Below are 14,244 nucleotides of genomic sequence, written 5' to 3'. Positions count from 1 at the left end.
AGGCACACTTAATGTTTAAGAAGGATCCAGTGCTAATTCTATTATAATAAAATGCAAGATTTCATGAAATATTTTTGTTCCATAGGCTATTTATTGTGATTTCCACACATCAAAGTAACACACACAAAAATATGTATAAAGCTGCATTTATCAGAACATTACCATTATTATAACTATACTATCTACTTCCAGAATGTAGCAAAGACAATGAAAAAAAAATGCTTTAAAACAGTAAGGATAGTTTTACTTTTCTTCACTGACTTCACTGTCCTCTATAACAAGGTCAAAAAATAACCAGAAATTGACTTAACACTAAGTATAAGAAGTAAAGAACTGAACTATCTTCCAATATGTAAAATTTTTACTAAGCTTACTTATTTGACAAACATGAATTGAACAATGGCCATGTAGAAGATGTAAAAAAACCCACTCTGACATATCAGTTATAATTAAAAAGTTTCTGAACCTTTCAAAAGTGACACGAATTCTCTCTTCACTCCCAGAATGGAATTTGTCATCTTTTTCATTAAAATACATCTCCACACACTGCTCCTCAAAGTCATGTAGTTTCTTTTGATCTTCTTCTGTTAAAAAAAGTTCTAAGGAGAGGAAAAAAACAAAAAAATCAATGAAGACTATCAAGATATCAAATTGTAGCTCATGGGTCTTATGAATTATTCAGGGTTCATAAGACTACATCCATCATCTATAGTTTTTTTTTTTCTTTTTACTGAAGTGTTTCTAAAGCAGTGGACAGGTATTTCCTTCTTTTGTCCTTCAGCAGAATAGTATCAGGTACCTCTTCCTCTTCTAATTTTCCTTTTTCTATAAAATACCCTTACCCTATCTATCTTTCTCTTTATACCTCTCCCTCGTTTATCCAGATAGAGGAATTTAAGGACTAATTTAGTAGGACACAAAGCCACTGTAAAACTTTAAGCAAAGTTTGATATGATTAGTCTTATACAGTATACAGAATAAACTAAAAGTATTACTGTTCACAGAGCAGCAAAAACAGTTTATAGAAGAGCAAAAGTTATGGCTTCCATTACCATTTTAATGAAAACAAACAGGCATGCCATATTCAAAAAGAAGTTTAGTACTAAATTCAGTTTTATAGATACTACATTACACTTAAAATTCTTTTACGTTCAGGCAAATTCAACAAAAATTTTTATAATAACATTAGCCAATTAAGTCTTCTGAACATAATTAACACTTAGCCTTCAGTGTAATACTGATAAGTGATAAAATAAAAATATTTGCTTAATATATTTTACTTACTTGGTCCATCTGAAGTCTTATCTTTTTTTCTTCTTTTACATATGCAGCAAAACAGAGAAACTATATGGCTGAGAATGATAAGTGGTGGAGGCAGAACTGGTTTTTCATGATAAGCCATAATAAAATGATACCGTTGGTACTTCCATACAATATTGGAAATCGCCTTCACTTGTAAATATACATTGCTTGAATAACAAAGAATAAAAATAAAACAAACACAGCTAATCATACTTTCAAGTTTTAAATACTAAAGATTTTATTATAACTCTATCTAAACAAGGATTCCAAAGAGTACTCTACCATACATAAGACTAAAAGGCAAATGAGAAACTGGAAAAAAAATACATGTAGTAAGTATAAAGCACAAATTTGACACTGTTGAAGGTCTTAATTCTAAACTCCCAGAAAAATGAGCAGAAAATATGATCCTAAGATTTTAAAATTACATATAAATGACAAAACCATGAGAAAATAATCTTAGTAGAAATAAAGTGCAAATAAAAATATATTTTTATGTACTATCAAATTAGCAACCATTAACAATACCTAGTATTGGCAGAGATTTGAGCATGCAGGTCTACTTTAGTTTAAATGAAGAAAGTCCTAAAAATGTATATATCAAACAGTTCTACTTTTAGGAAAGCATACTTAAGGATTGATCAAAATTTAACCACAACATGGTTTTTGAAAATAAAAAAAATTATAGACAAACTGAACAATGTAACATATTGGTTGAAAAACCAGAGTCTATCATGGAATACCAGGTAGGCAATAAAAAGAAACTTGGGTGGGGTGCCTGGGTGGCTCAGTAGATTAAGCGTCCCACTCCTGATTTCCGCTCAGGTCATATCTCATTGCTTGTGAGTTTAAGTACCATGCTGGGCTCTGCACTGACAGCTCAGAACCTGCTTGGGATTCTCTCTCTCTCTGATCCTCCACTCATTCTCTCTCAAAATAAATAAACATTAAAAAAAAAATGGAGAGAGATATTTATTAATGTGGAATAATAGTCATGTTTTGCTTAATTAAAAACAGTATACAAAATACAAGAACATTATTTTTAAAGAGAAAAAAATTCACAAATATTCATAAAAAATAACAGAAAGAGGTACACCAAAATATAAATGAGATTACCAATGAATTCTCTATTTGCCTTTCTGTTTTATATACTAATATGTGTATTCTCAGCAATCTAGCAAAACTACCAAATAAAGGTTAAATTTATAAAAGAACTGCATGTTGATTTGAAAAAGCATGCCTTCCTATTTGTAATTTTCAAAGATAATTTTAATAGTTTAAGCTCTACAAAATTTTTAGATTTGAAATTCTTCAGAATGAGAACTATATATTAAATGATCTCATTATAATAAGCAACTGAATAAAATTCTTACTTGAAAAATGCAATAAGAAGATTGACCATAATGATATACTGTACAAAGAGGTAGACTGCTTGAAGAAATGGAGTCAACCATGTCCCAGGACCACAGATTTGAGAGATAGTGGAATCATTTGCACACACTTTGGAAAGAAGAAAAAAATTTAGGTATAGTAATTCACATCAGTAACTATTTTAAATTAGTATTTATGTACAATGGAAGAAGTTTCAATTATGTAGAAATCCATTTCAGATTCCAGTAAAAGCATTTGGGAAAGCAGCTCGAACAAAAACTTAAAAATATTCCAATGCAGGGGTGCCTGAGTGGCTCAGTTGGTTAAGCACCCCACTCTTGATTTTTACTTAGGCCATGATCTCATGGTCCTGAGATGGAGCCCCACATCAAGCTCTGTGCTGACTGTAGGGTCTGCTGGAGACTCTCCCTCCCACTCCTTCTGTCCTTTCCTGGCCTGCACTTGTGTTCTCTCTTGGTCTCTCTCAAAAAAAAAAAAAAAAAAAAATCAACAGAAAAAATTTGTGAGGAATGTGGGTATCTGTTCTACCACTCTATTCTAGATGAGAAGGTATATAGTTGTGTTATGTATGCAATTCAAGGCAAGGTTTAGCTCAAGGAACATTAAATAGAATAAAATTCCCAGATTTCCCCACTCTATAGCATTTCTGTAAGAAAAATAACTATAAAAGGGTACGATAAACTCATAGTAAATTTACAAACGTGAAGATTAATGAGTTTATCTTACCATGTTACAAAAGAGGGTTGAAAGAGTGGCTTAAGTGCCTCTCAAATAGACAATGATAAGATTTTAACTCCTTGGTTTTCATCAACTCCATCAGGAATGTGGAGTTCTGTTTGAAACCAGAACACAGATGAATAAAAACAAGGAAGGGAAGACCTTTAGTACCCACCAGGGTATTAAAAGAATAAAGCAAAATAATTTAAGTAGGAGTAAGGATTAAATAATCATGAATTAGTGACAAGTTTTATATAAATGTTTATATTACAATTAACATTTGTTTAGTAATCATTTAAAAATATATACACCATTAAAACACTCAAATGCACAATGTTCTTTTGGTCTTAAAAAGCTTTATGAATCTTGGGGCGCCAGGGTGGCTCAGTAGCTTAAGCCTCTGACTCTTGATTTCGGCTCAGGTCACCATCTCATGGTTCATGGGTTTGAGCTCTGACTTGGGCTCTGTGCTAACAGCAAGGGGCTACCTGAGATCCTCTCTCTCTGCCCCTCCCACTCTGTATGTGCTCACTCTGTCTCAACAAATAAACATTTTTTTTTTTTAAAGCTTTAGGAATCTATTTCTATTCTATTCACATTCGTTTGATAAAGCAAGCATGCAAGGAAGAGAATGAAGGAGACTAAAAAGCTATATCCGATGCTTTATAATACAAAACTAGAACCACATCAGAAAAAAAGCAGAAAATGAAAACCTGAAAAGGGCACCGAACAGGAAAGCATTAAACATAAAATTTGACCAGACAGGTAAAACCTCACAGTTTTAAGCAAAATCTGGTAACAATTAAAGACCACTATATAGCCATCCTCTAAATAAACAGGTGCCCAGGGAGCAACACAGGTATGGGGTGAGGGAAGAATAAAGATGAGAGTGCAAAAGAGATCAAGAGCTAACTAACAAAATAAAAATTCTATAATGCAAATGGGGAGGTCAGAACATCCTTGAAACCTGGCAGCATCACCTATGTTCACAAGCTCTCTAGCCTCATTAGCTTAAACAATTTAAAAAAATGTATTATCTTATGCAGTTGAATTTTGTAATTCAAGAGTTTATCCAACATACCATGTTCGGTCTAATCCTATTACGCTTACCCCAACTGTTTTGGAGATAAGTAGGGTGAAGCCAATTTGAGCTAATGAGATTGAAAGAACAGGTTCAGTGGGGGCCTTCTGGGAAAGGGACTTTTTGCCCTTAAGAGAACCAAAGAAAACACCATCTCTTTCCTCCACTAGTGACAGTCTTCCAATCATTAGGGAAACCTGTATGAATCAGACATTGTGATTACAGAGCAGTGGGATGAAAAAGAATAAATGTTAACAGCTATGAGTTAACAAACTCCAAAGGCCACTCTGTCTCTGAACTTCGTGTTACAGGAGCTAATAAATGTCCTTATTGTGTAAGCCAGGTTAGGCCAGATTTCCATTTGTGACTGAAAAAGTTCTAAAATACTTTTTCAATTAATTTCTGTAGTTTTTTTTTTTTTCCTGGACTAAACTAATGTATTTTGAGAGGGCTTAGGTAAGTAATAGTTTGAATTGTGACAATATGTAATATTATTGTAATGTAATTCTAACTTTAAAACAAAAATAACCAAAAGATGAATTTGTAAACACAGACCCTTACCATCAATTTCATATGCGTAAACTTCACCAAAAATCATCCAGTATGGATGAAAAACTATATCTTTAGCAAGAGTCCAAGAAGGTGCTTCACGAGGATAAAGTATTGCTTTTCTGGGAACACCAAAACTAAGTAATACAAGAGCCATAATCACTACAATGTAGAACATATTGGCTACCTGTTAAAAAATGAACACCATTAAAATACACGGGATTTAAAAACAATGACAATTATTCATCTTTAAATAGCTTTTCATGTTCTAATAGACAACTAGAATCTTCAAATTTCTTTTTACCTAGTATTAGCATTCAGGGAAAATCTCACCACTACATAAACCTTAACGTCAAGGAGGTTAATATATATATTATTATATATAATAATATATATAGTGCCTTATCCTAGACTGTGAAAACGTCTGAGGAGCTAGATAAAACAATAAACTGAATTATCAGCATGGATGTTGAAAAAACAAATACTAATAAATGGTTAAAAAATCCTTTTACAAATCAGGTAGTCTGCAATTGTTTAATTTCAATAAAGTTGAAAAAGAGCCTAATTGAACTATCACCTAATAAATCAATAAAATAATTTTTTTTACTATTAAATCATAATGTGAATTTTGGAATCATTACTTAAGAATTCTAAGTATTAAGTGAAATGCTGTAATAGAACTTTAATTTCTATCCACTTATGTAAATGTACAAGTGCTCAGCATTTACATCTAAAAAAGTGACTCCAACAATGTAGTATTCATCCACAAATAATAATCTACAGGGTGAAGACCCACACAGATTAAGAGACTACATTTACAATAAATGTGTACTTTAATCTACTGTAAACCAACAATAATTATAATAAATTAACCTAAAAACTATTATGACATTTGCACATATTTTTAAATGAATATATTGTGAGAACAGCAATAGAAGGCAGGAATGTGAAAAGTAAAGAGGACAATAAGTCTAGACTACATAAAGATATTACAAAATATTTATTTATATGTAATCATTTTGAACTGATCCTCCCATCTTTAAAATTCTTAGATCTGCCAAAAAACTTCCTTTTTAAATTGAGTTACAGCTGAGTCTCTGTGACCTGCAATTGAAGAGTTGTCCTAATACTCTCCAAGATTCAGTTTTCTTATTTGTAAAATAGTCAATCAATGCCTCCTTTGAGTGTTTAACATACATACTGTGAGAATGTATGTTTTCAATAAAGTCTCAGGACAAAAGATTATAAAAGGCAAACCATCAAAACATTATTCATGCCATTTGATACACTACGGAATCTAAATATTAAAGAAAAGGTCCAAGTCAAATATTCAAAATAAAACTCCAATCCATATGTACTGAAGTATCCTAAAATTATTCAAGGCCTATGGCTGATGATTCACATAAAGCCTATTTGACAACCTTCCTTATACTTGATCTAAATTTAATTAGAAATATTTAAATATCCCATTTTCTCATATCTAAAATGAGGATTCCTAGCTTCAATGTACAGTATACGGAGTGGGAAAAGTTTACCATTTACCATTTAATTTTCATTAGTCTGATCTTTATTAATAATATCAACTGTGAGGAAGATTTCTTCTATTTTCACCTTTTGTATCTTCAAGCTTTTCAAAGCTGTTTTTCTCTGATTAGAAATTCCCTGCTCAAGAAAAGTTCCCATGTATTTGCCAAACTTTCAAATACCATATTCTCTGTGAAAGCCTTCATGACAAAATTATTAGGTAGGTACTATCTCCTCAATCTTCACACAAGTTTATCATCTCTTTCTGTAGCTATCTATCTGTTCATATGCTTGTCTCATACACTAAACTTTGAGTTTCACCAGGGATCCGGACCATGTTTTATTGATCTTTGTAGGCTCAGCTTAGTGCATAGCATGTAACAGATACACAATGATAAAAGAAACAATGTTAAGTTACTCTAGAAATCTACCACTATAAAATTCATCTCCTTTATTCATTAAAGATATACTTCAATGAAGGATTTCTTATGCTCCGCAGCACCTACTTTAAGCAGAGAATTAGCATCTTAACCATTTTAAGTTCTGAAAAGGACAGAAAGGGAAAATGGCATTAGGAGAAATAGATAATGATGTGATAAATGACTAACTGAAGAGGAAAAAGACATAATCCTGGTGGACGGTAGTTCTAAAGAAGATCACAAGATAAAGAAGAAAATGAAATCTACATTCAAGCTTGAATCGGAGAACTAGCAGGAGCGTTGGGAGCACGTAAGAAGCAAGATTCAGACGGAAACCCACACAACTTCTCTTTTTTCTCTTTACTTTTCCAATCTCCATCCTTTATTGTGGCTGTTCACTGCTGTATTTCCTATAACTCTACTTTTCTGAATACTACCATTAAGTTAACCCGATACCACTAAGGCACTAAATAATCTGGCAGGCAATGAAAGTTGGAGCACCTTTTTGCATGCTAAAATGTTGGGCTAAAGTCAATTCTTTCCTCAAAGCCTTAACTCCTCTACTTTTCCTGAAAATACCACCACTTTATGAAAAAATACAAAATGGGTAAATAATGAATACTTCTTTGGTGTGATAAACAGTAAATCAGTAATAACTAGAAATAGAAGGCACATTTTTCGGAAGGGGAAATGTGTAGCCTGAGGAAGCAAATATAAAACTTTATACTGAGAAAACTCAAAAAAATCTTATTTTCATAACGTTGATAATCCTGTAAGCTAGTGGGGTTACTCAGAAGATAAATTTACTTTAGAAGACAATGATTTTCCACAATTAAGGAAAAGGGTTTCATAAACTCTATTACAAGGGGGCAGGACTTTAAAAAGACTGAGAAGCAGCACAAACTATAATGAGCCTATTTTGATAAAGCTATTATATACATGTATTTGTGTGATGTTTAACACACACATTTATTCATGTACGTCTTGAAGGATACAAAGGTATCACACAAACTGTTAGCAGTGAGGTCTCTCAATGATAGTTTGTATTTACTAAAATTTTCTACAATGAATAGTAATTTTACAATAAGGAAGGAAAGGTTACTTTTACAAAAGCAATAGTATATTGCCTTTTTCATCACTGAAAACTAAAAGCAATTGAGGGCAGGTGTAGGTATTATACACCTTAAATTTTCAGTTCAATGCATAAGGAATCATATGTTAAATCTGACCTCTATATTTCAAAAACAAAACCTGCCAGTTGGTTAAGCCTATGGAAAAAAGCAAGATACTGAGCACATTATATCAGAAAAAGATGAGATATTCTGACTGACTTTAAAAAACAGTCTGGATCTGTGAAGATAGAAGAAAAGAAGTACCTAAAGACATAAATCACAAGCAGTATAGTATTATTTAGCTAGCATTATCTTGCAAATGCATAATAATGAGACATGATTAGTGTGGGGAGTTGGAAGTACACAAGAGAAACACTTGTGAGACTTTTTCAGTCTGTCCCCACCGGCTGAAAATCAACTAACAAATAATCTGACTAGCTGGTTTCAGCATCCATACACTGAGAAGTCCCTCCAAAATGATATATGATGATAAGGAAAGATGTCAACATACTCCTCTTAAAAAAAAAAAAAACTTAGTGGACAAGAGACTCTTCAATGGTTTCCCTTATATTTTCCTTCTCTAAAGTCCCAGTTTTCAATTCAATGTTTAATATAATCCAGGCAAGGCTGTGTTCATCCAATTTGACAGCTAACCAACTATACTCCTTATCATAATAGAAGTTCCAGTCAGGTTGTATCTTTTTACTCCTATCTAAAACTTTCAAAGAACAGCTCAATATACCACTGCTTTAATAAAAAGCCTCCATAGATTTATTTCTTTCCATGAAGCGCTATATCCCCTACTAAACAATTTCATCAATAAACCACATGGACAGTTTACTAATACCTTATATAATCTCCTAAAATACTTATGTAAGATGAGCTCCAAACTAGATTACAGAATTATTTAAAATAAATACAGGGCTGATAAAGTCCAAAAGGAGAAATGTGGTTTCACAAAGTTCAGAGACACTGTCTTGCAGAGCAGTGAGAATATAATAAACATTAAAAGCCATCTGGTGAAAGATTATAGATTTTAAAATTTATAATCTGTGGCTGAGCTTATAAAATTGAGAAAAAAAACCTTAAGAATCAACCTATTAAAACACAATGAATATTCAGTATTTTTATGGGTTTTTTTCTACTTGTAGTGGTTTTATCCATCCAACCAGCAAATATTTACTAAGGAAAACCTACGATGTGACACACACTATGCTAAATACTAGAGATGTAAAGGTGACCAGAAGCAGACAAGGTTCCTACTACAGGAGTATAGCCCAGAGAAATTAATATAAAGTATTCTTACTGGTAAGAATGTAGCTTAAGATATAGTTAGACACAGAGATAAATATTCTGTAGAAGAGGAACATGGGTCCCATACAATTATTCATCAAATAAATCTGATCTAGCAGGAAAAGATAAAAAAATAACTCCTCTAAAAAAATCATATTGGAGATTGTAGGATAACATAATTCAGTCTAAAAAGCTAAGGGGTGAGAATATAGAAGGGTAGTCATTCCTGGTAGAAAGAAGGACATGAACTATGGTACCATGGTAGGGACTATGTTAAAGAAAATAGAGAAAAGCCTGTATGACTATTAGCATAGCTAAGAGGTCAAAAAATGGTTGAGGCACCTGAGTGTCTCAGTTGGTTAAGCATCTGACTTCAGCTTAGGTCACAATCTCATGGTTTGTGAGTTTGAGCCCTGCGCTGGGGTCTGTGCTGACAGCCTGGAGCCTGCTTTGGATTCTATGTCTCCGTCTCTCTCTGCCCCTCCCCACCCTTGCTATCTATCTCTCTGTGTCTCAGAAATAAACAAACATTAAAAAAAACTTTTTTAAATGGTTAAGAGATGAGACTTTAAAAGAAAGCAACAAAGATGTTTCTACTGAAGGAAAAAAAAGGTAAAAAGCACATAAGCTCTCTCTGTATCATTTCTTAAAACTGCATGTGAGTCTATAATTATCTCCAAATTAAAAGTAAAAAAGAAAAGCAAGAAATCAAACTGGGCAGGGTTTAAGGATTTCATTAAGTATTCTGATCTCTAGGGATAATGAAAAAGTTTTAGATTTATTAGGAAGGGGAAGTGACATATTCAGATATGCATTTGAAATGACTACACAGCTATAATATAGATTAAAAATAGGCCACAGTGGTTATGAGTAAACAGATTTTACTAGATTACTGTAGGTGCCAGATGATGATGGGTAGTAGTAGTAAAGATGAAAAGAACTTCACAAATGGTAGCTAATAAACTTATATTTTTTTCATTCTGATCTCAAATAGTCATAGAAAGTAGCATTTAGAAACTAAAACATTTTAAGATAAAACGAAAAAAAAAAGGTCTTCATAATCTTATCCCATCACTATTTTCTTCAAAAGTTAATATCCTGAGGAATGGCTGATTTGAAGTGTGAAGCAAATAAACATGAAATAGCATTCTCTAGTTCAAGCAAAACTATGTTAATACAGGTTTTTATCATTTTAAGAAAACATTTCAATAAACCCATGAATATTATTAGATGCCTCTCAACTTACCATTTTTCCAATCATCATTACATAAGGTCCTGCCTGTTGATTTACAGCTAGAAAATCTAGCAAACGCACATACCAAAATATTATATTAAGACAGTAAATTAATCTTCCAGCAACAAAAACATGATTATCATATGCATTTTCAAAGTTCCATTTTGCTCCAAATCTTAGTCCAAATCCAATGAAGAAAGAAATTATAGCAATTGTATCGCTGATATTGAAATAATCACTAAACCACACTTTAATCTTCTGGCTTATTTTCCCAGCTTCAGACATAAAGATCTAAGGATTAAAAAAAAAAAATCTAATTAAGCTGTTTAAGAAATCAATTTTTTCCTATTAAAACATATACCAGCATTCAATTATACTATCACAGTAGAATTTTAAATCTTTTAATATTTCAAAGTATTTTTTTAAATTGAAGTATGGTTAACACATTACATTAGCTTCAGGTGTACAACAGTGATTCAAAAACTCTATACCTTATGCTATGTTCACAAGTGTAGCTACCATTGGTCACCACACAATGCTATTACAATACCAATGACTATATTCAAACTACGCTGTACATTTCAGCTCCAACACTTATTCCTTCCATAACTAGAAGAAGGCTGTACTTCCTACCCCCTTCACTCATTTTGCCAATCTCTTCTCTCCTCCTCCACCATCACTTTGTTCTCTGTATTTATAGGTCTGTTTTTGTGTTTGTTTGCTTTCTTTTTTAGATCTCATATATAAGTGAAATTATACAGTATTTGTCATTGGGTATTTGTCAAAGTACATTTGATTATCCTGGCATTTGATAATGTATTTGACCACTAAAACAATTCAGTAAGATATCAGAGACAGATACTTCTTGTCCTCATTCATATTAGTATGTATAAACCCACAAATAAATGACCTATTCAATCAAGGTCATCTTACTAATAAGTTGAAAATCTTAAATTAGAACACAGTTCTCTAGAAAGTGAGATACTTCTGAAAGTTGTTTTATTTTTCATCAAAACAACAGAATAGCCTAGTAGAATCTTCCAAAGTTGTCTTATTTGCAGAAAGTAAACAACTCAGTGGTTTAAGTACCTGTACTTATCTCTTCCCTTAAATATAAAAATTAAAAAATTTTTTTGTGTGTGTGGGGAATGGTAATATATTTACAACTTCAAAATCATAGTGTATATAAAAATAAGTACTGAAAGGGCACTTGGGTGGCTCAATCGGTTAAGCGTTTGACTTTGGCTCGGGTCATGATCTCGTGGTTCATGAGTCTGAGAGCCACATGGGACTCTCTGCTGTCAGGATGGAGTCTGCTTCAGATTCTCTGTGCCCTCCCTCTCTATGCTCCTTCCTGGCTTGTGCTTGCTCTCTCTCTCGCTCTCTCTCTCTCTCAAAAATAAACAAACATTAAAAAAAAAAATGAGTATTGAAAAGTCTCCTGTCCACTCTTGTTCCTCAGCCAATTAACTTCCCTTCCAATTAGAGGAAACCACTGTTACTATAATCTCATGAATCCTTATAGAACTGTTTTATGAATAGGCATTTAAAAAATTCTTTGCAACCTACTTTTATCATTTTTCAAACATGTTGATAAAACAGCAGATTTCATAAATATATAAACCATGGCACTCAGAGGAATTAAAACTACATAATAACCTATTTAATAAGATTAATTCCTATAATATCTAAATGGAAGGGAAGTATAATGCTTCCTATTTACTTCTGTAATATCATGTATTCTCTAAACCTAAAGCACAAGTAATTCAGAGGTACTTAAATCAGTGTGTTATAAAACTATACTTATGCAGTTACTACCGTGAATAAAAAGTATAAACATTTAAGGAAAAAATACTTATTTTTCAAAATCAAGATGTAAGAAAATTTACAAGTTAAACTGAAAACTGTGATTGGGGCACCTAGGTGGCTCAGTTGGTTAACCATTTGACTTTGGCTCAGGTCATAATCTTGCAGCTTGTGGGTCTGAACCCCATATAGGGCTCTGCATTGATAGCTCAGAGCCTGGAGCCTCCTTCAGATTCTCTGTCTTCCATTCTCTCTGTCCTCCCCTATTTGCACTCTGTCTCTCTCTCTCTCTCAAAAATAAATAAACATTAAAAAAAATAAAATAAACTGAAAACTGACAGACACAGAGATCTAAATCTAAATGACAGTTCAATGGGCAATTCAGCACACTTCAGTAGGAAATGTATTAACAGCAAAGCAAAAATCTATTCATAATTTACCTACCTGATTGGCTATATGTGTAGTTAATACTTTCTGAAGAGTAACAGCATAAATGTTGAGAAAATAAAACATAGGCTACATTTCTGAGACATACCACTATCTTTGTGATTGTGACAAAGTTAACATACTGATCTCTATTCCTTTTTAAGTAGACTTTCTGCCCAGTACAGAGCCCAAAGTGGGGCCTTGAACTCATGATCCTGAGATCAAAACCTGAACTGAGATCAAGAGTCAGACATTTAATCAACTGAGCCAGCCAGATAGCCCTACTGATTTCTATTCTTATGCCACAATTTTTAGACAGTAAAAATAAAATGTTTTATATTTCTATAATGTCATCACCTGTTGAAATTATGAATAACACATACACATACCCATATGCATCATAAAAAACAAAACACCTTCCACACACACAGTAAGTTACTGGCAGAAAAAACTAAAGACATACCTCACGGACTTTCTCAATAGCATAGGTAAAAATATAAGCAATAACAATCCATTCTTGAACTGAAGGTAATCGTTCCATTTGTACAAGAACCACAAATGTATAAAGCATCAGAAATCCTAAGTATGCCAACTAATAAAAAGAAAATACAAAATATAAATAATATTAATTACAAAGTAAAATGTTTTTACTATCAAAACTTTTAAACACACACAAAAAAAGAGAAGAAATGAACCTCTGTGAACTATCTCCCACCTTCAATCAATAAGTTTTAGAAGTAACTCTTTAGTGCGGACACTTTTTATCAATCAAAATGTAAACAGTTCCCAGAGTATAACTGTGTTGTTCTAGAATTTGATGACTTTTTAGTACTTCACACATGAAAAATCTTACAATACAAGATTTATGTTCTCAGCATAGTTCACAGAACTCCATTTAACTTATACCTATATATTAAATATACTATAGAACTTCATCACTATCATCATCAAAAAACACATACTAGCTGCTTCCTTCTTCCCCAAACCAAACAGTATTTCCAGAAATACAACTGGTATTTTCTTAACCCCTAGTCACTGGGGTTGAATCCCAAGAAATGAAAACAGATATGAAAAGCATTTTCCTGGGCCACAGCGGTGGCTCAGATAGTTAAGCATCCAACTCTTGGTTTTGGCTCAGGTCATGATCTCATGGTTCATGGGACTGAGGCCTACACTGGGATCTGCCCTGACTTGATGGCATGGAGCCTACCTGGGATTCTCTCCCTCCCTCTCTCTGCCCTTCCCTGATAGCATGTATACCCTCTCTCTGTCTCAAAAAAAAAAAAAAGCATTTTCCCTAGGTAAAGGAACAACCCACTTTTGATACTCTTAACAGAAAAGATTATGGAGAAGTGACAAGATCTATGTAAAATAACCTCTGAAAAGTCA

General features: G+C 32.8%; 1 protein-coding gene across 3 annotated transcripts in view; it reads right to left on the bottom strand.

The window, feature by feature from the left end:
• The window catches only part of TRPM7 (transient receptor potential cation channel subfamily M member 7), a 126,813-nt gene that overhangs the window by 32,412 nt on the left and 80,157 nt on the right, over positions 1 to 14,244 (bottom strand). For all 3 annotated transcript variants that reach the window (XM_039237105.1, XM_039237106.1, XM_039237107.1), the window contains exons 20-25: positions 13,319 to 13,447; positions 10,636 to 10,914; positions 5,054 to 5,228; positions 2,676 to 2,802; positions 1,285 to 1,469; positions 467 to 599 (exon numbers count right to left, since the gene is read on the bottom strand). In XM_039237105.1, the coding sequence (XP_039093036.1) occupies positions 467 to 599; positions 1,285 to 1,469; positions 2,676 to 2,802; positions 5,054 to 5,228; positions 10,636 to 10,914; positions 13,319 to 13,447 (1,028 nt within the window). The remainder of the gene's footprint in view (positions 1 to 466; positions 600 to 1,284; positions 1,470 to 2,675; positions 2,803 to 5,053; positions 5,229 to 10,635; positions 10,915 to 13,318; positions 13,448 to 14,244) is intronic.

This window comes from Hyaena hyaena, unplaced genomic scaffold, assembly GCF_003009895.1.
Source record: "Hyaena hyaena isolate Hyena2069 unplaced genomic scaffold, ASM300989v1 scaffold_120, whole genome shotgun sequence".
In the NCBI taxonomy this organism is placed as follows: Eukaryota; Metazoa; Chordata; class Mammalia; order Carnivora; family Hyaenidae; genus Hyaena; species Hyaena hyaena.
This window is presented reverse-complemented; position numbering and strand designations above follow the sequence as displayed.